This window comes from Colias philodice, chromosome 23 (assembly GCF_061535455.1).
Source record: "Colias philodice isolate Cphi_HAF_F1 chromosome 23, ilColPhil1 Martin Lab GWU primary, whole genome shotgun sequence".
NCBI lineage: Eukaryota > Metazoa > Arthropoda > Insecta > Lepidoptera > Pieridae > Colias > Colias philodice.
The window spans coordinates 5,540,087-5,566,678 of NC_143108.1; the positions used below are offsets into that span (position 1 = coordinate 5,540,087).

Consider the following 26,592-nt stretch of genomic DNA (forward strand, 5'->3'; position numbering starts at 1 on the left):
CAAATTTAATGAATTCCAATAGATGGCATTACTACTTTCACTTTCCTATGCATATTGGGTTTGTCTTTAGGTACATACGTTTTATGTTTAAAAACTTAAAGGTTTTTATCGGTTATTATACTTATCCAAGAGGAAACATTTTTTTTTTTTTTTTTTTTAATATCTGATTTTTCTTGCAATCTGCCTGAAAATTAGGCATTTAGCCTAGAGGTTATGAAGGTAAATTAAATGACTTGAATGGTATTAGTCCAATGACCAATCCATTATATTATGCTAAGACCTCATATTATGAGGTCCTGTGGGGCCTTTCTTTTAATTCTTTTAAAGTGTCGGATTTCCGTATCCATCAGATTACAGGCAAGTGCGTTTGGATGGTTTTTTAAACGTTTTGCGTAGCTTTTCAGCCTTGTGGAGATCTCCTGTTTCACTAGGGGTATATTCAGGTCACGATGTAGTTGGTTATTTGTGACATACCACGGGGCATCTGTTATCATCCGCAGCATTTTTGATTGGAACCGTTGCAGGATTTCCAAATTGGAGTTTGATGCCGTGCCCCATAGCTCAATTCCATACGTCCACATAGGCTTCAGTATGCATTTGTAAAGGAGTAGCTTGTTATCCAGCGACAGACCGGACTTGCGCGACAGTAGCCAGTACATCTTCCTAAGTTGTAGCCCAAGAGATTTCCTTTTATTAAAAATGTGTGTTTTCCAAGTAAGTTTTCTATCCATGTGTACACCCAAGTATCGCACTACTTCGCATTGGGGTATTTGTATATTGTTTAATTTAACAGGAGGGCAAGAGTTGTGTCTGAGAGTAAAGGTCATATGAGCCGATTTGACCTCGTTAGCCTTGATGCGCCAATCTCGTAGCCACTGTGACATCTCATTTAGATTCCGTTGCAGAATATTGGACGCAATTACAGGGTTTTCGTGAGTAGCCAACAGTGCAGTATCGTCTGCGAAAGTTCCCACAAGTACATTTGTAGTTACGGGTAGGTCATATGTGTATATAAGGTATAACATGGGACCCATTACGCTTCCCTGTGGAACACCCGCTTTGATGTCGTGTATATCGGATCTTTCATCTCCCACCTTTACGTAGAAGTGACGTTGAGTTAGGTATGATTTTAACAATAGATAAAATCTGGATGGAAGTATTTTAAGTATTTTATACATCAGACCTTCATGCCAAGAGGAAACATGAATAAATAGAAATCGGTCCAGCTGTTTTTTATACGTGCTTCAAACAAGATAACTTTCTCTTACATACAATATTGATTGGGTGAGTCAATAAAACACAGATAAAAATGATACCATAATATAATATATTTAACATAAATCTTACAAATAATATATCATTCATATTCAATACAATTCATATCCTATCTCTGAAACTGTAGCGCACAAATCCTAAGTCCGAGCGCATCTTTCCCAATTTCCGCGACACCACAAACTTGGCACAACTTGCCTTTATGTTCTGGCAAGAAACTCGCCCCACAAAGCGGACATTTTTCTTCTGGCTTTCCTCTATATATTGGTTTATAACTTATTCCGCAAATATTGAATGGGTTATGTTCATCGTAGAGCAGTTGATGTTCGTCTGTAGGCGTTTTTTCGCAGGCTTGCAGGATTTTTCTGGCTTGTTGGGCCACTTCTGGTCTAGGTCCTAATTCTAGCAATCTTCTCGCGAACGATGCAGCCGTTCTGAAGTTTTTCAACTTGAAGAACATGTTTAGAGCGGTACGTAGGGTTAGTATTTGGTGCACGGGCTGCAGCTTGCAGTGAGTGAAGTAGGCCGCCATTTCACACGTGCGTTTTTGTTCTTCTAACGTGTTTTTCGGCATTCCTGGAAGTAAAATAGATGTAAGTATATAGGATTATACTGTGTAAACGAGGAAAATATACACTGTTTGATTATTTCTACGATATTTATGGCAAGAAATTTTAGATCTGAATACTGGGGAGAAACTTCTTTAGACCTTTGTAAGTTGTATCATCATCTAACTAAATACTAATTGAATCAGATACAAAAACTCGAATAGCCTTTTCTCCATTGCCATATGCAGATTATTTTGGTCCTACATTGAAATTTGTATATACCAGTAAGGCGTCTGTCGCTTTTGCAAATTTAACAACTATAAGGATCAAGAATCTATTTATTATCATTTTCCATCTACAAAACGAACATATACTACTTCCCTATAGCCAGAAGATGTTGTCATATGCAAAACAATGAATTTTGGACCAACCTTTCCTAGCAGTCTCCATTTGCAATCCCAATAGATACTCCCTACAAATAGCCAGCAACTGCTGCGCTTCAGCCAACTCTTGTTTCGAGTCCACAATAAGTAGTGGAACTAGTAACACCACGCGTTGAAGCCGCTCTATCGCTTCTGTGAACTTGCCGCCCGTTGTTAACTGGTAACACTGCTGCAGTTGTGCTACTAGGTCGTTTAGTTTTGCCGCTGGAAAAAAAATGGGGTTAATTTATATAGTCAATAATATAAAGTATCTAACTGAAGTCAATATAAATATAAAGAAGTACCTTACAAAAAGTTAAGTTTATTAGTGTTTTTTTGTAAAAGAGCTAGATCGACAATATTTTCTGCTGGGCATATAAAATTTCGTGTAGAAGTGAGCCGATAAATATTTAGGAATATTCCACTTACACTATAAGGGCAGTGATAATGGAGAAAATGATAATGTGAACGATGATTATGATAATGATGATTATAATAATAAACTTGATAGTGCTGAACCCATGGAGGGTTGTCGCGTAAAAACCACAGGACAGTTCTTTGGCATATTACTATAATATATGATACATATATAATTTGTAAAATTGTAAAACTGACATGATTAAAAAGAGCAACTATGAAGTTTCTTGTCGATTCTTCTCCGTAGTAGCAGAAAAGCAGTATTGCTTTCCGAATCGGTGGTAAATGTTAAAAATATGTACCTAATGACGTTTCAAAAGTGCTTCTAGAAGAAGTCTAATTGAATAAATAAATGTTTGAGTTTGAGTTTGATGATGCTGATGATGATTAAGAAGGTTCCCAGATCAATATTAAAAATCACATAACAAAATAAAACTTGTTGAGTGAACAAATCTTTCCCACTAGCTTCTGGTTCCTATGTAATATCGATAAAGTGTTTTAGAACTACTACATTCTTAATTCTTATGATGGTAATGACGTCAATGAAGATGAACATTATAATTTTATAATAATGACAATTCTAAAAACTCACTTATAATAGGCAACAAATCCTTCCCGCTAGCCTCCTTCCAGTTCCTATGTAAGTGCGCCACTAAAGGCGGCAGTGTTGCCAACGCACCGAACTGCATTCGCGCGTGTGAGAACATTTGCAACATTGTTTCTGTGTACGGCTCGAAGTTTACTATACCCACTTGTTCGTTTAGCAACCTACGAGGGAAAAATTATAAGCAAATTATTTGTCAATCAAGGCTATAACTGTATTTTAGATTTTGTGAATAAGAGAAAACATAGATAAATAACAAAAAGGGCAATGTGCAATAACAAAAACCTACTAAATGATGCCACAAAAACATAAGGTAATGGATAGCAATTTTTACAATGATACTTCAATTAATGATGATGATACCATGAACCATAAATGTACGTACCTATGTAATCATAGACTGAGGATCATCTAATTAAAATATATAAGTAAGAACAAACAGTTACTTTTGATTAGGACTCTTAGGTGATTCAGGATTTCTTATTTGTAAAGCTACATGAAAAATGCTTACAAAAATTTATAACACAGCCACAACACAGTTTGTAAACTACACGAACGCTCCTATAATACCAGTAACAATACCAAAGCAATTGCTATTAAAAAATTACTATATATAAATAAATACCTGAAAGCAATCTCAAACTGTCCAGTGGTGACATAATCGTGCGCAGTCTTGTATTTCCCGCCAAGAGCCGCGCTCACACCTCGTGTTGGCGCAACAAAGTATTGAGAATTGTCTTCACCGCCGTCTATATCAGCTGAAAATAATAATTTATTAAAAATTCTTATTTTTTTTTTAATACTATTATAAGCTAAGTTTTTATAGTTTGTATTAATTTGGGGTACATATTTGCACATTGTTCATTGTTATAAATAATAAATAGTACCTAAAATCAACGTTATCGTTTCATAAATCGTTTGATTCAGACAAGTAGGTGATTAGCCCACTGTGTCCTAGACTGCTGGCGGGGCTGCCACCTTGGAGCCTGCAGACAGACTCGGTTTGTTTCGGGTTGCCTCCCTCTGGTGCACGTTCCAGCATCTGGTGCCGACTCACCGAAATAGGCGTCCCAGATAAAATAATAAACTTGCTGAGAGCTATCTACAAGAGTTACGTATGTAAGGTCACACATGACGGACTTATCTCGGATGACATTGGTGTGAGTGCAGGTGTGAGACAGGGTTGTTTGCTATCCCCCTTGCTTTTCCTGGTGGTACTAGATGGCATAATGCATAAAGTCAACGAAGGTAAGCGACGCGGTATAGAGTGGGGGTTGACCGACCAATTGGACGACCTAGACTACGCTGATGACCTGTGTCTGCTCAGTCACAAACACGTTGACATGCAGTCCAAGCTTGACGACCTTCAACGTGAAGCTGCCGTCTGTGGACTAAAAATTAACACCCTAAAGACCCAGGAAATGCGCACAGAGGGGAGAAATTCTCAACCACTGACTTTAGGCACACAACAAATAAAGCGTGTCCAGCAATTTACATACCTCGGCAGTATTGTGTCTAATTCCGGTGGAACTGAAGAGGACATCACTTCTAGAATCGCCAAAGCTAGGGCAACCTTCGCGCAGCTGCGGCCCATATGGAAATCAGAGAAACTAACGCGTGGAGTGAAATTTAGAATATTTCGCTCCAACGTAAAGAGTGTCCTCTTATATGGGAGTGAAACGTGGAGGGTGACCAAAGATATCACGCATAGAATCCAGGTCTTCGTCAACAGATGCCTCCGCCAAATACTGCGAATCCACTGGCCAGACAAGATATCCAACGACAATCTGTTGGAACGCTGCCATGAAACTCCTATATCCCGTCAAATCTTACGTCGAAAATGGACTTGGATCGGCCACACCCTCAGAAGGAATACTTCACATATACCTAGGCAAGCCCTGGAATGGACTCCGCAAGGGAAAAGGAAGCGTGGCCGTCCAAGACAATCTTGGCGACGCTCGGTGGCGGCGGAGGCTAGGGCGATCGGGTTGACGTGGCAGGAGGTGAAGAGCGTAGCCCAAGACAGAACGCGATGGCGGCGCACTGTAGACGCCCTCTGCCCCACATAGGGGCCACAGGACATTAAGTCAAGTAAGTCAAAATCAACGTAGTGGAACGCCAAATGGTCAAGGGCTGTTTTCTCACGCTTTATTACTAAAATTTAATTTAATTTAGTTGAATTACATAAAAATAATGAAGAGAGACGAATTATTTCTACCCAATTACAGACTAAAACAAATATTCTTACAAATAATTGATAGCAACTATACCAAACGCTTTCTTAAAATCTAAGAACACAATGTTACAAAACTTACCAGGTATGTAGCTACCGTATTAATCCGTGTTGTATAATTGTAAATATTTTACTTGGCGTGGTATTTTAAATTGATAAATCTATACTAATATTATAAAGCTGAAGAGTTTGTTTGAACGCGCTAATCTCAGGAACATCTGGTCCGATTTGAAAAATTCTTTCGGTGTTAGATAGCCCATTAATCGAGGAAGGTTATAGGCTATATTATATCATCACCCTAAGACCAATAAAAAAAAGACGGGTTGCACTCCGGGAGTGCCGGCAGAAGTGAAAACTTGATTATTAACGTTGAGCATGTTTGATATTTTGGAATGGTATCCGTCTTACGTTTTTTCGATCAGGTCACGTGTCCTGATACGAGTTTAAGGTTTTATACCCATTACAGAAAAAGTTTTCAACGCCGCTAAAGAAGTTTTCACTTCAATAATTAATTACCAGGTATTGGAGCCAGTTCTTCAGGCAGATCGAGATCTTCATCACCGACGTCCCAGCCGCCGTCATCACACGCATCTTCCACTTCACCTGACTCTCTTTCTATCTCTTCCTGTATAAATAGAAGAGATAGATTTTAGTAAAATCTATATATAAAACTCAAATGTGACTGATATAGTGATCTATCAACGCACAGCCCAATCCACTGGACGTATCGGGCTGAAATTTGGCATGCAGGTAGATGTTAGGACGTAGGCATCCGCTAAGAAAGGATTTCCCGAAATTCTTGCGGGAACGGGGAAAACGGGGATGCACGTACAAAGTCGTGGGCGGAAGCTAGTTTGGTATATACATGTTTCTTAATCAAATAACATACTGACGAACAATCTTAACCCATATTTTTGTTTGCCACCAAGTTTTACGCTAATTTAAAGTGGCTTCATTTATATTTGTGTTTATATATTTTAATTATATTTAGGTGCTCGTGTGACAAGGTAGAAAATTCTCCTTTTTTTAGTTGAGAAGAATTCCACGCTTGTGTGTGTGAATATGCGTATGCGTATGTGTGCGTATGCGTCTATCAGTGTTACCGTATGTGTGCATGTGTGTACGTGTATGAATGATATACACATCCACATCTTATCAATATGCATGTGTATTTGTGTGCGAATGTTAACATGTGTGTGTGTGTGTATGTATGTATACATCACCTTATCCAGTACATCATCATCTCCCCAAGCGCCGGCTGCTTCAAGCGGTTCCTCTGCAGCATCAGCTGCAGCCACACTTGCTGCAGCACCAGCTCTTGCCGTACTTGCCACTTCGAAGAAACTCCTGAAGAGTTTGAGAATAAAATAAAATATCACAAACAATCAAAAGTAGCAAATACACCGGAAAAAATGTGTGCGTGTACTAGTGTACACACGTAAGAAGTGAAACTTTTTTATGACCTTATTTTTTTTTTAATAATTTACTATATGCAACTTTACAGAAATACGTAATCACGCGTGGTAGGGATAAGAAAAAGATGGCGCGTAACGGAAAAATGTTACACCAAATTTTTTTACAACCCCGATAAAGAAGTTTCACTTCAAAAATATTATCATTACAACCCATTTTTAACTCACTTAGAAACAGCCAACAATGGCCAATTGCTCTGCGCCCGTTGCACCGGTAGCGGGGGTCGTAGAAACACCGCGTTCGGGTTCGATTCCGGGATAGGTAAGCCGGCTGCTTCAAGCGCTGCTTTTAGCTGCTCCGCTTCTTCTAGCTGCTTGTGGTTTATCGCTGTTAAGTAGGCTAGCGAGAGCTGGAAAAAAATGATTAAATGTTAAACTTTGTCTAACTGATCTTTTGATTTTAGTACCTATGTATTGTTTATCGACTTTAATATTGTCTTTATGAGAACAGAAATACTAAAAAAACAGATATTTCTTAAAACTAAAAAAAATGCAAAGTAAAAATTTTGTATGGCAACAAGTAAAATGAAACCCGTTTCACGTTGTCACGGCATCACGTGTAAACGACTGAACCGATTTCCATAATTCTTTTTTTATTATATTCCTTGAAGTACGAGGATGGTTCTTATGTAGAGAAAACGTAAATATGTACCACGAGCGAAGCCGGGGCGGACCGCTAGTATTTAATAAAACACGACTCACGTGCCATTCATATTCACAATTTTAATCTTACAACTACTTAAGCTACAAATCCTACTACAACTATTTCCTAAGTATCACTACTAGAACTACAAAATCCGACCTACCAATTGATTTGATTTGATTTGATTTACCTGTCCAGAATTCTTCAACAGCCGTATCCTCTCAGTTACATCACCCAAGAGCAAAGCCCCTTGGAACTGCGCGGATACATCCTTGCGTATCTCCGCTATTTTCATCATTTTGCGCAATTTCTCCAAATTACCCGTTATGAGGTATAAGAATGATAGTTTGTCGAAATTCTTCGTGCGTTGGTAGCACATTTCTACTATCTGTGGAAGAAATATATAGTTATAGAAATAGAAAGCGTTTTATTTGCCACCATGTAAAAAAATATAAATCTTTTAATAATCACTTAACACACGGAACAAAAAAAAAGATAGCAATGGTTGCCACCATTGCTATCTTTTTTTTGTCTCAAAGGACTCTCCATCAGCAAAGCAGCAACCATTAATTAAAATGTATTGCTGCACTAATGACTTATAGTATTGTTATACAAAATACAAACATTAGTAGGAGATCACTATAGCATGATATTGTAACTTAAAATATAGAATTCCATGTTATGTTATTTGAAAAATAAGAAAGAAGTATCATTAGAGTAGAGAGATAGAGTTAGAGACTAAACATGTCATGTTATTTTAATGAATAGATTTTTAGGGTAGTTAGAGATTAAATATTTTCGTTCACAAACTATCCCACCAATTATTAAAGTACAGTATCTAGTAATTTTCCTATCATTAAATCGAGCCTTACGCGATAAAAAACTTGGAAACTTACACATTATGTATAGAAAAATCTACAAATCTTCGTTTTACATACCTGATGGTTACCAGTGGCCAAAGCTGCTTGGGCCAACTTATCCCAACTATCTGGCTCGTCGATACTCTTAGCCGCTTCTAATGCAACTTCAATATTACCGCATTGTAAAGCTAGGGAGAGACGAGTACGGGCATCTTTGACGAAATGCAGCGCTACTTCTGGGTAACCTGTGGAAATTAATATACATTTTTATACAAATCCTTAGAAAATCTAACTTAGCTATATTATTCAATCTTAGTACTATAATTATTGTAAAATTTTGTTATAGATTTCGAAAAGTGCTCACGCAAAACAGCTAACTAAATTCGCTCGATTACATTATGAACTGAAATAATTTATACATAGTATATTAGCTTGGTTGGAGCTAGAAAAAGTAATCGAAAAAATTCTATGATTTGTTTCATATTGATAACTAATTCGAATTTTCTTCTTACGATTTGATATTCTATTTTTTATAAATTATACTAATAATAATTTTACTTTTCTTATAAATAATGTTAACGTACCTTTCTCTTGCAAATACGCAATAATGCTCTGTCCCACGAGTTTGGCCGTGCGCACCATGTGCAACACTTGATCATATTGACGCGTCACCAACGCTAATTTAAACCTGGAATTATATCATTAATATTGAAAATAACTGAAAAAAATAACTAAAATAAATATTTTTTTAGTGATAAGAAAAATGTAACAAAGCAAATACGAAATACATTTCTTGAAACTTGTATAAACAAGAGTATCTTGTAAAAAGAAATTGACTGGAAGTTGCAACACAAGTGGGAGGGGACTAAAGCATAAACTGGAATGAACAACATAATTGGGTGAAAAAAACATTTGTATAATATGCGGCACGGTTACTGTCGCATTTGAAGTTCAATTATCTCATCTACCTTATTTTTAATTCTACGCAGGTTCGGGCGAGTGATTAAGACATAGAAATCTAAATAACAAGACACATAGAAGTGCTTTAATGTCATAATTCGTATGAAAACCGCTGTCGCCAAAATCAACACATTCAAACCGAAAGCTAAACAGTACACACAAGTAAACTATGCCTTTTATTGGATAGCTTGATTTTAGTGAAAACTAACTTATCTATTAAATTAAGCTTTTGAATATGTATCCTAACGCACGAATTTACGGTTTATTTTAGAATAACATCCCTAAGTATATGAGACTTTTTGCTCCAATACGAACAAACGTGATAATAAGAATGGTCGACTGTGTCATTCATTGTTATTTCGATTACTATGGTGACACTCGTAATACTTGTAAATATTCTATAATTTTAAGGAAAAACGGCATTATTTCTAAAAAAAAATATTTTCCGATGAAATATTATTCCTTTATAATTATAATTACAACTTGTGGAAGAATTTCCGCAATGGGAATTGCTGAAACACACCATGTATACACTCATACGTCTCCAGAGCAACTGAACAGTGACGAATGCACTGGTGATGTGCAAATCACCTGAGTGGCGACAAGGTCACGCACGCTTACGACTTCTAGTGTCTTGTTATTTAGATTTCTATGGATTAAGAAATTTGCCGCTTATTATAAAATTGAGATTAAACTGTAGGGGGAAGACTGTTCATTGTATACATTTGTTTAGCAACAAAGTGGCTCAATAAAATTGATATTTCTACAAACTCGCCTGTGAAAGGAGCAACACAAACAGGGGAAGGGGGTATTACACAGTTTGTAGAGGAACCATTACATTATGGGGACCAAACTCGCCTGTACTCCGTAGGGTCGATAGTTAACACTTTGGGCCTCGCCTCTCGGTCGAGACACACGGCTTTCGCTGATCCCTCTCCCGCTAACACTCGCACTACGTATACTGGCACGTCTAGTGTGCGGATTATACCGTAATCACTGTAAATAACAAGAAAAAAATAGGATAAATATAGTGAGTTCTTTGAATTATTATTGACCGATCTTGTGGCAGTCATCTGCAACTAAATCTATATATGTATATAAAACTCAAAGGTGACTGATATAGAGATCTGTCAACGCACAGCCCAAACCACTGGACGTATCGGGCTGAAATTTGGCATGCAGGTAGATGTTAGGACGTAGGCATCCGCTATGAAAGGATTTCCCGAAATTCTTGCGGGAACGGGGAAAAACGGGGATGCACGTACAAAGTCGTGGGCGGAAGCTAGTCCTACATAAAGTAAAAATTTTAAATATGATAAATATGAAAATCTTAACATAATGAAAAATCTAGAATATTATTAGAAGCAAAAGAAGATTAATTTTCATTTATGTATAAAATGCAATCTCAATTGAAAATTCACAACTTGACAAAAATTAATAAGAAAATAACATTTCTACATCAAAATTTAAAGTACAATTTAAGACCGAAATATATCTTTAATATTTTAAGAAACACATCAAATAACAAATTTAAACCAAATCAATAAAAAATACTACTTACCCATCCTTACAGCAATATTTGATATGATTAGCCGTAGTATAAATAAACACGGGCTGCGGTGTAGAATCATCAAAGGCCCCAGATTTGACCCTCGCACCTTCAGTTATAGAACATAATTGTTCCAATTTCTTGGTACAAATGGTCACTGTATGTTTTCCTAGTAAAGCCACTAGAGACATATCTGCGTTCCATATTGCGTAGCGGCATTTTGGTACTTTCACCTGAAAGATAGTTGAAAATCGACTTTATACGTATGCCCATAGAGTTCTAAATTGTGTGCGATTTCGTTACGGCAAAATTTTGGCATATTTAGACTTTCACCTGAAAGACATAGTTGAAAAATGACTTTATACTTATGTACATAGAGTTCAAAATTAATTGTGTGATTTCGTCACGGGAAAAATTTGGTATATTTCCTTTCATCTGAAAGACATGGTTATTTGAAAATCGACTTTATACTTATGAGTTAAAAATTAATTTTGAGTGATTTCGTCACGGCAAAATTTTGGTATATTTAGTTAGTGACGGCAAAATCTAATACTTAAGTTCTTTTTAGTAACGTAACGGCACCAGTCTTGTACAGATTAAGGAAAAAATTGAAGTTTTTTGCAAATTTCTCGTAGGTTTTTTAACTTTATTGGATATTGTTTAGTTAAACCTTTAGTTCTATGTTAGTTTAACGTAACCAATGTTAGAAAAAAGATTACAATGCATAAATAATGAAGTTATTTATAAATTAAAAAACCACTTTTTTGCACCAGTGTTGGACAGTGAAAAATCTAATGATGGACACCCAGTTTTGGACAACATCCAGTTATGAACACCCATTTATGGACTGTACCTAATGTCGTTTCTCCAGTTATTTACACTTGGAGAAGACTTATAGTTATCAATAGAATCTTGAAAATGATGATTGGAATACAATAAATCGGGGATGTGTTTATAAAAAATAGTACTTATTAATTATTTTGCATACTTATAATATTTAAAACAGTCTTAATTTCCATTTTCTAGGCAAAAATTGGACAAATGCATCGTTAAATACGAGTTATGTCCGTTAAGAAACACCAATATGGTTTTTTTCTCAATAAGTCAGGGATGAAAAATATAACTAAAAAAAGTACTGCCATTCCATCCATTTTGGGACTTCTTCTTCTTCGTCATATCACTCTAGGGGGGTAGATGTTACCCGCTTCACGATATTCCGCCATATCTCTCTGTTTCCTGGCATTCCGCTACACTCGTGAAGTGAATCGCCAATCTGAATCCGCCAGCAGCCTTAATCTGATCGGTCCATCGATATGGATTCCAAATTGTAGCACGAGGCAAAAAGCTTTTTTTAAACTGTTGTCAAGATGGTGTGGATGAAATTTAGGCGTGTGTGCTATATGGTGGTGGAATTTAGCAGCAGACAACGATCCAAACAGTTCATCAGAGAACTCTCTATGATAGATGCGTTACAATACGCATAAGTATGCGACTTCTCTACGCATTGATAGAGAATGAAGCCGAGAACGAGTCGCACAGCACATAATGATCCATTGTTCTAAAGTATATTCTTCATGTTTAGATAGATATTATGTTGTTGGACCCATTAGTGTAATTTTAACAAAAAATATCAATGTCCATTATAGGAACCAAAGCAAATCCAGTCATGGACAATTGTTGTACAATATTGGAACCCTTTGTTTGAAATGGTCGTGATAGGTATATTATTAATCAGAAAGAAAAGACAATACAGAAAAGCGCATGTAATTAATACCTTTAAAAAAAGTTTATTTTCGACATATGTCCATAAATGGATATATCCATAGAATTAAATCCAGTTATGGACACTGATGAATTTTATTTAAACAGCATAACCTATCATGATACTAAATCGTGTAATATTTCGTACACTTAACTACTATAAATAAAAGTAATATCAAATTTTGCTGACATTTATACAAAAATTCTTATAACCAAAATTGTGTCCTCACTTCCTTAAGGATTTTCTTAGTAAAAACGGATTTCTTCGAAACGAGTCGCAGCAACTAAACATAACGTTCTGCCATCTTCAAACATTTTGGCCGAATAAGATGAAATGTCGTATTATGATAGCTTATGAACCAAACTTTTATTTTAAGTATTGCCAAATTATATAACGTTAATTTTGGTCTTAATATTTAAATTTAATATTTATTTTGTCCATTACTGGATGCTTGTCCACGACTGGTGCCGTTACCTTATAATGTTAAATTTATGCTTCATCAAATTCTGCAATTTTTTCTGTTTACAACTTAAAAGAAAAACACATTTCGGCGTGTTAATTATAAAATAGTGTGCAATTGTGCATGTTTAATCAATAGATAAATACTACGATGCATTTTTGTTTTAAGATAAACGAGATATAGTTTGTCTGTGTACACTGTCTATTACTAAATATGTACATATATTATTATTAAATATATTTTGTTCCAAATTGAGAACCTCCTATTTATTTTGGAAGTCGGTTAAAAACAAATTTGCATGATATTTTTAAGTGTCAAACTAAAATCAATGTGTAAAAGTGTATTAAGTGAAGTGTCCATGAATAACTGCCTAGTAAATATTTGGACTGTATCCCAGCAGTGGGAGGGAACATATGGGCTGATGACGATGATGTATATGAAATATGTTGTGTGAAATATGTTTATTTGTTAAAAAAAATATGAGCTTCTTTGATAAATATGACGAAACATATATATAGCACACGACATAGAGAAAGATTATGTTCACCTAAAATCCGCCTTGCACTATACACCACTAGTTTTTAATCAGTACAAAAAAATTTACAGGGTGTTAAGTATCTTTAACCAATCATACTTGTGTAAGAAATAATTAAAAACACTAACAAACAGAAATGTCCCAAAATTGTCCACATAAATATGTAAAAATTGTTAAACCTAAATTTAATCAATGACCCACACTAGGTATTGTGTTGTAATTTTCTAGCGTACGTTTTCGAGTAGGTCCGCCGCACAGATCCATTGATAAATTCCGGCAAACTCGCGTCCAAGCTCGCCATTCGCCCATTCCTCACCCCGCCACCCCCTTTCCCTCTGCGGCCTGCGCCCGCGTCGCACCCCAACGGCCCCCCGCCCCAACGCGACAAACAGTGCCAAATTGTTAGCGGAAGTGAAAACTTGTTTTTTTTCGTCGCGTTTGTTTACGTTCTTCCCGGTACGATGTCATATCAATTCACATCACGGGATTATGTACTTATGCTTCGTGCGTTCTTTTTGAGTGGAGAAAATGCGAGTGCAGCAGTACGTATGTACAGATAAGAAGTACCCGAGTCCCGAACCCTCGATCGCCAAATGTACGAACCGTGGTAAATGCTTACCAGCAGGCGTTGTCACAAAATGTTTTCGTGTAATGTACTAGCGTATTTTGAAGAGAATCCTCGACGTAGTACGAATGTCGAATAACGCTACGGTTCATGAATTTCTCACAGCGGAGTTTGGAAGTCAGTGGATCGGTCGAGGCGGGCCTGCTGCAGATTGGGCTCCTCGCTCACCTGATCTCACACCCTTGGACCTCTTTTTGTGGAGTGAAATTAAGTGAACAAAAGTGAGCTGGTTAGTGTCGAACAATTAAAACAGCGCATATTGGATGAAGTGAAAAGACAAAAAAACGTAGGTACTTCTCTCGTTAAAAAACAATTTAATAAAACGTTCACGTCTGTGTATTGTTGACAATGGTGGTGGACATTTGGAAGGACAATTGAAATACTTGTAAGGTTAGTTAAGATTATTGTAAATACCAGCTGATTCTAACTTCTTAAATACGCCAAAATCGTTTTTTCTTTCATTACAGATTAGGTATTGTAAAAACAGCTGATTCTAACTTCTTAAATACGCCAAAATCGTTTTTTCTTTTAATACAGATTAGGTATTGTAAATAGAGCTGATTCTAACTTCTTAAATACGCCAAAATCGTTTTTTCTTTCAATACAGAATAGCTTATTTTATTTTGATATTGTTTGTTTTGTAATTACATACCTACGTACCTATTTAATTTATTGTAAAAAGTAATTATGCCGGTCCTAAGCCTGGATGAAGTACCTATGAAGAGGAGATTTGAATTTAGGAATTAAACTAAATAAAGTTAGTAACTACCTACATGTCTTGTTTCATTTTATTGTCCAAGGTTAGGTAATACTATCAACGAATAAGTCAATGAACTCTGCAATGTGTCTATGATTTTAGTGAGACTTTCTTAAATAAACAAATGGTTATATCTTTGCTATTTATCGATATTATGTAATTCTTACATCATACATATGATAATAATGTATTCGCTAATATATCCTTAAAGTTTTTGTACTGATTAAAAACTAGTGGTGTATAGAAACAATGCGTATTGCATGGCCATCACTATTTATTAGGGATGCGCCGAATACCGAATACATATTCGGTATTCGGCATATTCGGCATCTTTTTCACTATTCGTATTCGGCCGAATTATTCGGTTTAGGTGCCGGATATATTAGGTATGAGTATTTCTACTTTCTTGGCTATAGAACTAAATAAATAACTTCATATTATGAATGATTTTTGTCATACTATACACAAGTCAAAGAAATCCTATGAAGAATGTGTTGAACCTAAGGTAGGGTAATTGCGCTGGTTTGCCGTCCAGCTTCAGTTTTCGTCCATTTGACTGACCTGCTACAATCACGTGCGTAAAACTTGAATACAAACCTACTTTCCCACACCAGTTGCGAAGTGTACCATTTGAGAAGTGCACCAGTTGCTAAGTTCACCATTTGAGCATGGTGTACAAGTTGAGAAGTGCACCAAATGCGTCAAACCCGTAACAGGGTGCCTAAAATCTAAATTATTATAATATCTTCTAATTTCTAGTTATTCTTTTGTTGCGTTTATAAAGCCTAATCGACCGCAACGAGCACGGTGATTGGCATACAAAAATAGCAAATTTAATCAAATTCGTTATTCGGGAAAATCGGCCAAAGGTACTTCGTAAGGTCATGCAAATCAAATTACCAGCCGCCTTGAAATTATTATACGTTTCTGTAAAAACATTTCGATAGCGCGTTCTAAGTGACGCCTAGCGACATCTATCGCAACGTATCGAAGTTAAACTCTGGCGTAGTTTCAGCAATAGGTATACCATAGAAATCTAAATAACAAGACACTAGAAGTCGTAAGCGTGCGTGACCTTGTCGCCACTCAGGTGATTTGCACATCACCAGTGCATTCGTCACTGTTCAGTTGCTCTGGAGACGTATGAGTGTATACATGGTGTGTTTCAGCAATTCCCATTGCGGAAATTCTTCCACAAGTTGTAGTTATACTTATAAAGGAATAATATTTCATCGGAAAATATTTTTTTTTAGAAATAATGCCGTTTTTCCTTAAAATTATAGAATATTTACAAGTATTACGAGTGTCACCATAGTAATCGAAATAACAATGAATGACACAGTCGACCATTCTTATTATCACGTTTGTTCGTATTGGAGCAAAAAGTCTCATATACTTAGGGATGTTATTCTAAAATAAACCGTAAATTCGTGCGTTAGGATACATATTCAAAAGCTTAATTTAATAGATAAGTTAGTTTTCACTAAAATCAAGCTGTCCAATAAAAGACATAGTTTACTTGTGTGTACTGTTTAGCTTTCGGTTTGAATGTGTTGATTTTGGCGACAGCGGTTTTCATACGAATTATGACATTATAGCCCTTCTATGTGTCTTGTTATTTAGATTTCTATGAGGTATACCTATATACACTATATAAAATAAAACAATCATTACATTTCAGATCAACGTTTATTTTGTAAATTTACATCAACATAATTTAATCATGTTAATTATTAGCACTTAGTCAGTATTTAATATTTATTATACTTTAAATCCTGAAGTCTGAAGACAATGCTTTTAGTCCCAATAGAATATGACCAGTGGCGGTACGTTCATACAAGCCGAAAAGCCCGGCTTACCTTAGAAATTCGCTACGAGACAGGAAAATAACCAAATTCACGTTTGAATATTCGCGCGCAATGAGCAATTCATAATTTGCTCCGAAATTCAATGAAAACTCACCTACAATATAATATATAATACGCCTAGCATAAAACAATGACGAATTCGAGTAAACTTTTTAATTTCATCCTTTTTCCTATCGGAATAAGGTCGTACCTTTTATTTTGACGTTACAATCTAAATTGGGTGGATTATAACATGTAGTTGTCTCGCTTGCACGCGTGGGCTTTTACCGGGCTTTGCGCTCATCTCTTCTAACGTATGAAATTTCGTCGGAGTAGATACATACGTAGCTATAGAATTCTATAGCAATCTGTATGGAGTATAAAGCCCGGCTTTAACAGTGTGAAGATAGTTACGATTGCGCGAACGAACGTCGCGAATATTATTGTTATTCTTATTAGGTATAGTTTGTTTGAGCGGGTGATTATATCGGTGTAATTTAGGTTAAGTTTTTCGAATTTTGTGATAAAATGAGTGTTGCGACAGCAGATTGTGTTGTAAATTGTGATGGTTTGCTTTGTGCTCAGCGGGGGAAAGGTAAAATCATTAAACTTTACTGAAAAACATCAATTAATTTCTTCGTAAAAACCAACTCCCGATTTGTGCATTACCCAGACAGCTAGTAAGTCACATAAACGAAATTTTAATTAAAATATATTTACGAATTAATCGATTTCATGAATAAGAATTGCTTAGAAGCCCCAGCTGTTGAAACTTGCACATTAAATTTGGTACTTGGTAGTTACGATTTCTGCTAGCAGGTATAAGGTAGTTCTTCCACGGAGCGTGCTTTCTCATCGTTAAATCGAATTCATAGGTACGTATTTAAGAAATACACAAGGCCAAGAACGCCTTATTGAATTATCAACAATTGCCAGTTGTTAGGTAATTGAATTCTAAAACAATCACCTACTTTCTATTCCAATGTTATAAAATCTTTCCTTCAGAAGATCGCCGTTTTGAATTATTAGAATATAAATGATCTGTACAATTTTATTAATAATATAATGTCATACAGTTTAATATAATTTATTGATTTTAATGATAAACGTTTGACTCAACTGTTAGCGGGCGCGCGTGAAAATTTAGAAGATTTGATTCGGTTATTACAAAGTATACCTTAGGAAGGTTTCTAATTCAAAAGGGTACCCAGCAAAAACTTTGAAAACTTTGGGCTTGCCCAGTCCTTACAGCCTAGGCACGCCACTGAATATGACATTATTTTTAAATTGAAACTTTTATTACATCGTCTCAAACTTTTTGGTCTGTGTAGCGCATGTCGCGTGTACCGACACGCGACATGCGCTACACAAAGCAGTGTTCGGAACCGTTCGAACAGTTTCACTTTTACCGTGGTTTCATAAAACCACACAACATTTTTTAAACTATAGTCAACATTCACTGGCACTGCGCCCTACTCCACCACGAGAAATAACACAATCACACAAATTACACTTAACTTTTGTTTTGTCATCTTGCATTTCATCAAAAAAGTCCCAAGCTCGCGATCTTTTACTTTCATATTGCAAACACTAACTTAAAGTAAAAATATAAAACTTTTAAACAATATAAAAATTTTAATATTTTTTTGTTTTAATTTGTAACGTATTCGTGCGATGTTTCAACACATTACACAACTGAGACGGCTCACGGCACGGAGTGCGCGGGCGATATACGCGTGTGGCGGGCGGTGAGGTCGCCACCGAGCCAGCAGCTACTTGCGACCCGTTAGAACCGGTTTACGCATCAAAACACGTCAAAACATTGAACCGAATAATTCGGCCGAATATTCGGTTCGGTAAGGTTTTAACCGAATAGTATTCGGTATTCGGTTATTCGGTGAAATCACTATTCGGCGCATCTCTATTATTTATAATCACTTACCAAAAATTAGAAAATTGACATCGAATATTTTTAAAAATAAACTATGTACATGACTGCTACAAGCTAAACATTATTTTGTTTTAAGGAATACTTGAATGATAATGACATTAATGTATGAGTTTTTATATAATTTAATTGTAATTTTGTATGTATTTTGTAATTTATTGTCTTTTTTTTGTTGTTGATTGAATGTATTAATTGGTACTTATATTATTGATAATTTAATTTGTAATTTCAAAAAAAATTTGCATACATTTACAATGGCAGTATATGTGATATAAATATTGTATATTAACACCTTTATATGACCATATACGAGCAAATAAACAGATTTGATTTGATTTCATTTGATTATGATGATAATGATGATGATGATGATGGTGGTGGTGGTGGTGATGATGATGATGATGAAATATTTGTATGTTTGTCTACTCACGCTAGCGATGGTCCGTTTCTGTTGAACATCGAGCAGCTGCACGCAGTCCGGCTCACGCAAGAGCAACATGCCCGTACCGGCGTACATTATTTCGTCGCAATTTGGTGTTGCTATCTTCTTGGATACCTCGTTCTTGAGGTTCTTTATTACTAGCTGCGAACAATATGTGGGAATGTTATATATTTTTGGCTAAGAAAATGCATAGTTGGAAAATTATTTTATGATCACTGGGGTACACCCCAAGGTACACCTTGAAGGGGTAGATTTATGAATCGGTTTTTATGATATTTTAACATCAATATTGTATTCAATGTTTATGTATATTATACGTCACTATAAAATTGTAATCAGACGACTTAGCTCCGAGAATGTTTTAAAAAAAGGACAATAGACTCCACATAATCACTTGGAATATTACAATTAATAAAAAATAAATATCAGAAGCAAATTATAGTTAGCTTGTGATGTACACTGGGCAACAGTCGAGGAACAAATGACCCGAGTCGTTTTTAAGCTATTGCATAGCTTCTAACGCGGGCCTTGAGCGCGGGGACCGAATCCAGAAATTCCGTAACGAAAATCCCCACTCCGAACGCTCCCCACGGGGACGGGCGCGGAGGTGTGGCTTGAAGGCATAGCATGCAATAGCTTTACCGCGGCAGTCCCCGAGTGTCACGTCATTTTTTTTGGTGTTTCTCAATGTTAGCCAGAAGGGCTCTACATTGTAACGCGGACGTGGGGGTGAACTGAAGGTTCACCCTGGTAGCGACATGCGCAAGGGCTTGTCTTGACGGGGATCTTGAACCTCGGCTTGGGCTGTCGCTTGAGTGGAGGAGGCCGGAAGGGCCCTAGTCGGACGGGTGACCGAGTCGTGCGAGCACGCTGCTTTATATAGGTTCGCCGTTCGTTATTTTTGAAGTGAATACTTCTTTAGCAGCGTTGGGTATAAAATCTTAAACTCGCGTCAGGACACGTGGCCTGATCGAAAAAGCGTAAGACGGATGGATATCAAACATGCTCAACGTTAATAATCAAGTTTTCACTTCTGCCGGCACTCCCGGAGTGCAACCCGTCTTTTTTTTTAAACTTTGATGACGGCGCCGTCATATGTAAAAATAAATAAAAAATAAATAATACCTGGTTGTTCCTATCCAACGCGGCGAATCGATTCCTAGCGACCCACACAGCAGCGGCGGCCTGTCCCCGGGCCGGCTCCCCGCCCCCCTCGCCCCCGTCCCGGGGGGCAGAATATAGCTCGTAAGTGCAATTGTCGCCGATACGCCAAGTGACTAGCACGCAGAACTCCGCGTGGTTTAGGGACATGCTGGAAATCGTTAAACAGTTAAAAAAAATTGGTTGTCTGTAAGTCAGTTTACTGACGATAGTTGAACGTGACAACGTCCGATTGTGTTCTTTGTCGCTCGTTCCGCGCTCTCGCTTGCACTTCAAGCCTTACATGGAACGCCTCAGAGCGAGGTAACGCCGCATGAGTCATGTTCTTTCGTGCGTGCAGCCGGCTCTATCGAATTATAAGACGTTGTCACGTCAAAAGATTAAAAAAAAATTATAAAATAATGTGTAATACTGATATGTTATAAAAATCTATACTAATCTTATAAAGCTGAAGAGTTTGTTTGTTTGAACGCGCTAATCTCAAGAACTATTGGTCCGATTTGAAAAATTCTTTCGGTGTTAGATTGCCCATTTATCGAGGAAGGTTATGGCCTATATATCATCACCCTAAGACCAACAGGAGCGCAGCAATGCGGGTGAAACAACGGGGCACAGCTAATATGTGATATGAAGATAAGTACATATAACACTTCCATAACAAATGTAATCTAAAATGTATAAAAAATAATTCTGGGTATTTTACAACTTCTATAACTAAACTATACAAGCTTTTAAGTTTCCTTTTGAAATATTTTGGCAAAAAGCAAGTATAAAAATTACCTGTATGGTTGATGTCTGCCGCCTCCCTTTATTTGCATAACAGGCGCATCTTTGTTCGCTTGCATGTCCAGTTTACGTAATTGTCTGTAATCAAATATACAATAGTAATTTACAAAAATTACATTAATATTTTATGAAAAATACTATTTATATTACAAGTATTATCATTATATTAATTAATCATTATAAAAAACGTCCTTCCGAAAAAAAATAAATACCAAAAACCAATCATTGAAAAAGAAAATACAGACAAATAAAATGATAAAATAACAATACTCTATTCTTACCTATCTTTAATATAAAACAGCATGTTATTGTGCACAGCATATGCGGGTCTTTCCCTTTGCAGTTTGAACAGAATCATTCCCGCGTCGTGGCCTGCAGCGAACAGATTGAGTGTGGGGTGAGATGATAGTACCCAGTAACTGAAAAAAGATATAAAATAATATAAATTATGTAAATGAAGGCCAAATTCATGGAAAAATCTGTGTGAATGAAAATTATAATTAAAATAAAATAATGTGAACTTTATTATATTGAATTCAAAACAAACATATTAATTCATTATTTTAAACATTATTTGCAAAGATAAGCCACATACAACTCTGCCTACATAACAGAAATGAGAATCTACATATATGTATTTACAGAAATTACATGTCGTAAAAATTTTTAATATTTGTACGCAGTTATAATCATTAGAGTAATAAGTACTTATTCTCAATACTAAAAAACCTCAATAACTATAAAGTCAAAACATTGACTTTTTTTATCAAACCATTTCTAAACTACACAAAATAATTTCAAACCTAAGTTACATATTAACTTTTTTATAAATCAAATCTATAAAAAAATCACGTTAAACTAAGCACATACCGTTCATGTTCCCTCCTGAATGTATGCAAGCATGTCCGTTTGGTCATATCCCACACTCTTATCGACTTATCTTCACTGTTAGAAAGAATTAGTTCATGACGGGCATGAAATAATGCACAAGACACGTTGTTGTAATGCCCGCGGCATGTGTCTACTTCCCATGCCTGAAAATAGTAATTACATATTATAATAATTGATTATGAGTTAAAATTTTATGTAGTGTTCATGATGGGATAGACAACTTTTATGAAATAAATTAAAACAATTGTTAAGGCCTATAATTCTAGTAATAAGCTGAACGCGCGCATTATTAGCACTAACAATCAATCAAAAAACCTGTTAGGTCGTCGAACGCATGACGAGCGGCTGACGCGACGTTGCCGCTTCGCATGCGTTTTACGTGAGCAATAGACATTATTATTTTTATTTTTTTTTTTTAATTTTTAGAATAAAATTACTTGAAGTTATTATTCTACATGGACGAAGGGTTTTGGCCGTAGGGACTTGTGTTTCGCCGCTTCCGCGGACGGATACCCGGCCCCCCGGAGTCGCGTCACACACCGAAAACATAGCGTGTGATATTAATTTAGTATTTAAGTAGTTTTAAGTTCATAGGGGCCGTAGTTTTAAATTCTATTAAGATCTTTAACTGTAACTATATTTGTTGCCTGAAATAAATAAATAAAATTATTTTACAAGATAATAATTGTTTTTTTTTTTCGAAATTCTGAGTAACAGTCATTATACACATTAATAAAAGAATATTATGACAATAAATATTACCTTAGCATCATTCATCCTCCACAACTTGACTTGGCGATCATCAGCGGCCGACACAATTAATGGCAAAGTGGGATGGAAGGAAGCCCAGTTCACACCACGATCATGACCTTCGAGCACATGCTTGACGACTGCATCGGCCTATGGATATAATAATAACTTCACATAATACACGGATTTATGACATGTTTAAACCCATATTCGCATACAAAGTGTAAGTCGTATCATAAAAATACGTATTATAAAAAACATAGGTAACAATTCATTGACAGAACCCCTTGTGTGGACACAAAGCCTATTTGTCGTACGCGACGTGGTACACGCTCACTGCGAAACAAATAACGCTTGACTTGCGTTCGTTTCTTTGTAAATATTTATCAAATGCATTTAAAATGCTATAAAAATTAAAATTACAATTTTAATGACTACTTTACTAGGTAATATATTTCGCACTTTGGTTTATTCACTTGAAATATTATATAATACTGAAATTATATTGACTTATAATCTGAATAGCACACAATTAATTAATTTATTATAAAGCTGAAGAGTTTGTTTGTTTTTTTAAACGCGCTAATCTCAGGTCATAGTCCGATTTGAAAAATTCTTTCGGTGTTAGATAGCCCATTTATGGAGGAAGGCTATAGGCTATATTATATCATCACGATAAGACCAACAGAAGCGGAGCAATGCGGGTGAAACCGCGGGTAACAACTAGTAGAAAATATAGTAAATGAATAATCAAAATGTGGTGTACTTATATCTTTTAATTTTTATGTGCCCTTGTTTTTCTGAATGTTTATTTTATTATGTGCTATAGTATGGTTGCATTAAATCTTATTTCTGTTTGAATTTACGATACTAACTTGACCAAACAAATCCGTAGCCTGCGGATTCCTCAAATGCTCAGCGAGTCCACTAGGTCCAGGCGCTACACTCTTCTTCCGCAACCCAGAGAAGTCCCACACTCGTACAGACTGGTCAAGAGACGCAGAGACAAGTAAATCCTCAGTGGGGTGGAACTGCGCACACATTACATAGTGGTTGTGGCCAGTAAGCACGCTTATGCATTGACGGGACTGCCAGTTCCAGATTCTTATTGTCTGAAAGTAAATACGATGTTTTTTTAATAGCCAAATTTACAAAATTTTAACAATCAATCTTCTCGAGATAAATATAAAAAAAACTACATCTATACTATAAATGTTGAACATCTTATAAATGACAATTTTTGCTGGGTCAACCAGTTAACTAATACAATTTGTGGTTCTAGCACTTGTAAATATTCCTAGTAAATAAACGGAGAATATAAAACATAGTATTGCATTTTAGCTTCACATTGACAACTGTGACTCTAGGAAGTTTAATATTGTTTAAAACTAATTTATTATTGCATCACTACACATCTAACTAACAACTGTTTCAATATAACAATATATCTATTGAATCATGAATGAGTGAGATCACAAATATAAAGTGACCCATATTCCCATAGTTGGTCAGTCTGTACATGTATTAACATAAACATACATATTATTTTGTCCAGTCCATAGCTATGCTTAATAATATGGTGCAAGATAATTTTGTTATTGAGACAAGGAATTACCTTCTTAAGGCCACCAAATTGTACATTTGTTATAAGTTATGATTTAGGTAAATGTTATTTTTTGTGTGCATTGTACAATAAAGTGTTTTTACTTACTTACTTATGTTATTTATCTATTAATTATCTTTCACATCTTTATGCAATTACCTGATCATCTGAAGCACTAAGGATCCAGGGATACTCATGGTGGAAGAAAGTTGTGCGAATATAATCCAAATGACCAAGAAGAGTGAAGAGGCACCTTCTTTGCTTGTAGTTCCACACCTGAAATATAGAAAAACATATTAGTCAAATATTTTGAAGTTTAAAATAGATATTTATTGTAAAATAATAATTCAGAAGCTTATGTATACTTATAAATAAGAAGGCATTTATTATATTCACAAAAAATAAATAATATAGTAACTTTAATGTTACTGAAAAGTTTATAAGTTCAATAAATGAGAAGACTTAATTATCACAAATTTGTTCCTGCCATATCCAAGTCTGAGTAATTTACTTAATAGTTGAAATCATGGTGTAGTATTTTTATAATAAGTGGGACCTTAGGAAAAGTTCTAATTTCAAATTATATGAAGTATAAAATAAACCAATTAGAAAGCTGATGAAATACAAAATGATAGTTATAGGTATATAACTACAATTAGGTATTAACCTACTTGAAGTCTATTTAATATTTTAAATGCGCCGCTTAAAATTAAAAATGCATCTTATCTTACAATTAAGGACTTTTGCACCAAAAAGTAGGAAGAAAACATAAAAAGAATATATTCGAACAAAATATTTGATATTTCTAAATACCTTGATTTTATAGTCATCACCACCGGATACGAATAAAGGTTGTTGTATGTGGAAGCAGATACCACGAACAGGGCCATCGTGTTCATCAAACTTCTCCAATAATGTACACATACGATAATCCCAAAGTTGAATCACACCGTTGTGTAAACTGGCCAAAACCCATGGTCGTTTCGCGTGAAACGATATTCCTTTCACCCGCGCTGACTTCGTTTCGAATTTGGTTAACATTTTGGAAACGCTCTTCGTGTAATTCCAATTAAATAAGTATTAAACACAGCTGAAACAATTTAACAATACGCAGGCAGATTTCATGATACTTCTAACGTCAAACCGGCTGACGTGACACGTATGTCGTAGTGATGTACCCATAAATTACAAAACCCAAAAAATTATTGTAAACTAGCGGTCCGCCCCGGCTTCGCTCGTGGTACATATTTACTTTTTCTCTACATAAGAACCATCCTCGTACTTCAAGGAATATAATAAAAAAAGAATTATCGAAATCGGTTCAGCCGTTCTCGAGTTATGCACTTACCAACACATTTTGCGATTCATTTTTATATATAAGATGTCAACAAAAAATGTAAGCATACCTACTATGTCTGAATTAAATAATCAAACAAATATGCTGATGAAATTTCTATGCATCGCGAAATCTGTATTTTATGGAAGTATTCATAATAGGGAATATGCATGATTTTTTTTATCCGATAGTTTACAACATTTTGTATAAGGAAGAAAAATTTTGCAGCCAAAAAGTAATTGGAAGTATCTTGTGAAGTATATAAAAAAAAAGTTTCAAAACCCAACTTAAATCGACAATTCAAACGACGCGGCCATTTGGTGCGCTTCGTGTGACGTCACAGTTCATGACAACAAAATATCAAGTCATGAAATTTCTTTGATTCAATATCGATAACGTTTCAGAATTGTTGCAGGCGGCCGAGACACGTCTTGGACGACTCCGACGACGACATTACCAAAGCTAACGCACGGCTAGACTCGGCGATTGAAGCCCAACGTCGAACCAACCGCGACACCGCACACACCACAGCAGAAAGCGTACCTACACCGTCTTCGCCGGCGAAGACGAGGTCCCTTGTTCCGCGTTCCCGCGCCCACCCGGGTGAGCGCCCGTCCGATTAGGGCCCTTCTGGCCTCCTCCACTCAAGCGACAGCTCAAGCCGAGGTTCGTGGTCCCCGTCAAGGGGGGACGCCCTTGTGCATGTGGC

General features: G+C 36.0%; 1 protein-coding gene across 1 annotated transcript; it reads right to left on the reverse strand.

The window, feature by feature from the left end:
• Positions 1–1,306: 1,306 nt before the first annotated feature.
• alphaCOP (coatomer subunit alpha) lies at positions 1,307–25,706 on the reverse strand. The gene is made up of 21 exons (XM_089710032.1): positions 25,361–25,706; positions 24,707–24,823; positions 23,820–24,056; positions 22,957–23,094; positions 22,174–22,337; positions 21,585–21,722; positions 21,298–21,381; positions 20,482–20,668; positions 19,345–19,497; positions 10,993–11,213; positions 10,290–10,427; positions 9,056–9,159; positions 8,550–8,716; positions 7,802–7,999; positions 7,137–7,318; positions 6,720–6,843; positions 6,013–6,121; positions 3,889–4,021; positions 3,252–3,427; positions 2,252–2,467; positions 1,307–1,848 (listed from the first exon to the last, which is right to left on the reverse strand). The coding sequence occupies exons 1-21, from the start codon at positions 25,586–25,588 to the stop codon at positions 1,385–1,387; spliced, it is 3,678 nt and encodes a 1,225-aa protein (XP_089566158.1). The 5' UTR covers positions 25,589–25,706; the 3' UTR covers positions 1,307–1,384.
• Positions 25,707–26,592: the final 886 nt, after the last annotated feature.